This window comes from Egretta garzetta, unplaced genomic scaffold, assembly GCF_000687185.1.
Source record: "Egretta garzetta isolate BGI_Z169 unplaced genomic scaffold, ASM68718v1 scaffold105, whole genome shotgun sequence".
Taxonomy (NCBI): Eukaryota; Metazoa; Chordata; class Aves; order Pelecaniformes; family Ardeidae; genus Egretta; species Egretta garzetta.
Window position 1 is genome coordinate 1900334 of NW_009259598.1, and position 3082 is coordinate 1903415.

Below are 3082 nucleotides of genomic sequence, written 5' to 3' on the forward strand. Positions count from 1 at the left end.
GGAAAAAGCCGAGCGGAGTCAGATGCAACATTGCTTTTTGTTGGGAATTGCCTTTGCAGCCTCCAGCCACTGTCCAACAACCGCTGCACGTCTGGGAGGGAGGGAGGACATCCCTGTCCCTATCCCTGTCCCTGTCCCCATCCTATGTCTGCAGACCTCTCCCCTCCATTCATCTGCCAGTGCCAGGCAGGGAAACTCCAGGCCAGCCCTGGCTGGGTTTGGAGGAAGAAGATGGAACAAAGTCCAAAAAAATTGTGCAGGATTTGGGGGAGAAGCAAGCGACTAGAGGGCAGCAAAGCTCCAGGCCGGGATGCTGCTGGGGAAGGCAGCGGGGTGCTGGGGGACCCCTGCGCCCACAGGCTGGGGGTTTGGGGTGCTGCAAACCCTGCGGTGGGGGGGGAGGCAAGCGGGGACCTCCCGGTGCGGCTGGAGGGACACGACCCCGGCCCTGATGCCCCATGAGTGGGATGTGCCCCCTTCCTCCCCCCCCCCAAGAGTTGGTGCTGCACGCCTGGACCCGCAGCCCCTCGGTCCCAGGGATGCTTTAAAGGTCAGCGGCAAAACCTGCAGCTGGAGGAAAATCTGCTGTAAAGCCTGAGCTGCTCCGCGGTGGATTCATGGCATTTGTGGGCAGACGTTAACAGCTACAAATTTTGAAAGCAAACATTTGGGAATCTGTTCTTGTTTTTGTGTTTCTGTCGGTTCCCCGGTGCGGGGTTGTGTGTTTCCTCTGCAACAACCGATGGCTGCGCTGACACATCCCCGTCCCCGTCTCCATCCCAGGCTTGCTCAGGGGCTCCAGCACCGCTCCGGGAGGGTCCTGCCCTCGGAGCCTCGCAGGTGAGAGGAGCAAGCCTGGCTTTTTCCAGGAGATTGCTTGGTTTGGTTTTTTTTTTTTTTTCCCTAGCTTATTTTTATAAATAGCAGCCCCAGAACGATCTGTTCCTTTTATTTATTTGTGTATTAAGTGGAGTGAATTTTAGTCCTGGCAGAAGATGCTGCGTTGATGGCTCTAATAACCAAGAGCTCCCGTCTGTCCCAGCCCCAGCGAGCATGTGCCCCTCTGCTTGCAGCCCACAACCCTTGGGGGGTTTTGGGGCCATGGGCTGTGCCCAGGCTATGCTGGTGCCCTGCGAGGTGGGGAGGGAGGTGGGCAGAAGGGGCTGTGCTGGCCTCGAGCTCTGCAGACCGCCGGGCACCGCAGGGTACGTCCCTGTCCCCTGTGTTAGTGCTGGCCAGGGTCATGTGTGTTCCCACGTGCAGTGACCGTGGCTGTGGGGACCCCCCAGCCTGTGTGCCATGTGGGGCTAAAGCCACAGTCCCCTCCTCAGGCTGTGCGTCAGCTCCTACCGACAGTTGGTTTCTGGCCTCTCTAACCAGAAGATGCTCAGGCTTCTGCTAAATGCTCAGTGAGACCAGTGGTGATGGCTCCATGGATCATGGAATCATGAATCATGGAATACCAGGTTGGAAGGGACCTCAAGGATCATCTGGTCCAACCTTTCTGGGCACAAGTGCAGTCTAGACAAGATGGCCCAGCACCCTGTCCAGCTGAGTCTTGAAAGTGTCACATGGATCACACAGGAGTGTTCAGAGTTGGGAGCCTCTCGGCTCCAGATGTGTTGGGACACGACAGGCCCCATTCCTGCCTTGCTCAGGGCCACCTAGAAGTCTCCTAAATTCCAGCTTCCTGCTCAAACCATTACCCCAGGTAGTCTCCCATAGGGAGGCACAAGTTCTGCATCCCCATCGCCCCATCCCTCTATTGCACCACAGTCCCCTGCACCACCACGCCTTGGTTGACATTTTCTGCTCACCGTTGATTTGGTTCCCTTGAAGGTAGAGGTTCTCGAGGTTGGTGTTGACCCGGGGGATCTTCTGGAGCCTGTTGTAAGAGAGGTCCAGCTCAAGGATGCTGCTGCTGTTGAAAGTGTTGGTAGAGAGACCTTGATTGGTCAGGCTGTTGTGGGACATCCGTACATAGAGCAGCTTGGGAGAGACCTTGAAATAGTCATCAGGGATGGTGTTGATGTAGTTGTACTCTAGGTAGAGCTGTTCCAAAGCCATTGGGAGCCCATCAGGGACTTTCCTGAGGTGGTTGTAGCTCAGATCAGCAAGGATCAAGGACTTGAGCCCTTTGAGGGATGCTCCCATCTCAAAAATGTAGTTGTGGCTGAGGTACAGGGCTGTGAGGTTCTCCAGACCCTCCAGAGCATTGGAGGGGACCTTGGAGATCTGATTGTAAGATAAGTGGAGCTCTCTCAGGGACCGGGGCAAGGGGCCGGGCATCTTGGTTAGGTTGTTGTTGTTCATGTACAATCTCTCCAGGTTTTTGAGCTTGGCAAAGACCCTTTTGCCCATCTTCTCACTGGTGATCTGGTTGTTGTGCAGTGCAAGCCATTCCAGCTCCGTGGCATTGTCAAAAGCCCCCTCTTGGATGGCGGTGATCTGGTTGTTCTGGAAGTAGACGTATTTCATCCGGGAAGGCACGAAGGGCAAGTACCTCAGGTTACGGGTGTCACAGTACATGGCTGATGAGAAGTTAGGGGGGCAATCACACTCTTGGGGACATTGCCAGGAAGGAGCTTGCTGAGGTTCAGGGCCAGGCTCTGGCTCCGTGTCTGGAGCTGGGAGGTAAGAGTACACATAAGGGGTGTTCTCATCCTCGTAGTAGGGCATGTAGTTATAGGAGGACATACGGGACTGCCGCATATAGTACTGTAACCAAGCCATGTCTTCTTCTTCATTGTACTGGCCCAGGGAGGCTCCACAGAGCCCAGCGATGATCAGGACGGTGGCCCAACGCATGGTGCTGATGCTGGAGGGACCTGGGGCAGGGGAAGAAATGGGGGGAAACCATCAGCAGTGTCAGGTCTGATGTAAGGGTAGAGGCGGGCGAGCTGCACCCAATGGCCTGGGAACCCAGCGGGGTTGGATGTGGTTGCAGCCCTGCCTGGCACTTGGCAGCAGAGCTGGAGAACCAGAGGTGAATCCAACCCAAAAAACCATGGCCGCAGCCATGTCCCCTGTTTGCAGTTACCTGATCTTCCCCTTTTTCACCTCAGGCCTGCTAGAAACCTCC

General features: G+C 56.0%; 1 protein-coding gene across 1 annotated transcript in view; it reads right to left on the reverse strand.

Moving 5' to 3' along the window:
• FMOD (fibromodulin) overlaps positions 1 to 2808 on the reverse strand; it is a 3883-nt gene extending 1075 nt beyond the window's left edge. The window contains exon 1 of the mRNA XM_035893803.1: positions 1818 to 2808. Coding sequence (XP_035749696.1) covers positions 1818 to 2808 — 991 coding nt within the window. The remainder of the gene's footprint in view (positions 1 to 1817) is intronic.
• Positions 2809 to 3082: the final 274 nt, after the last annotated feature.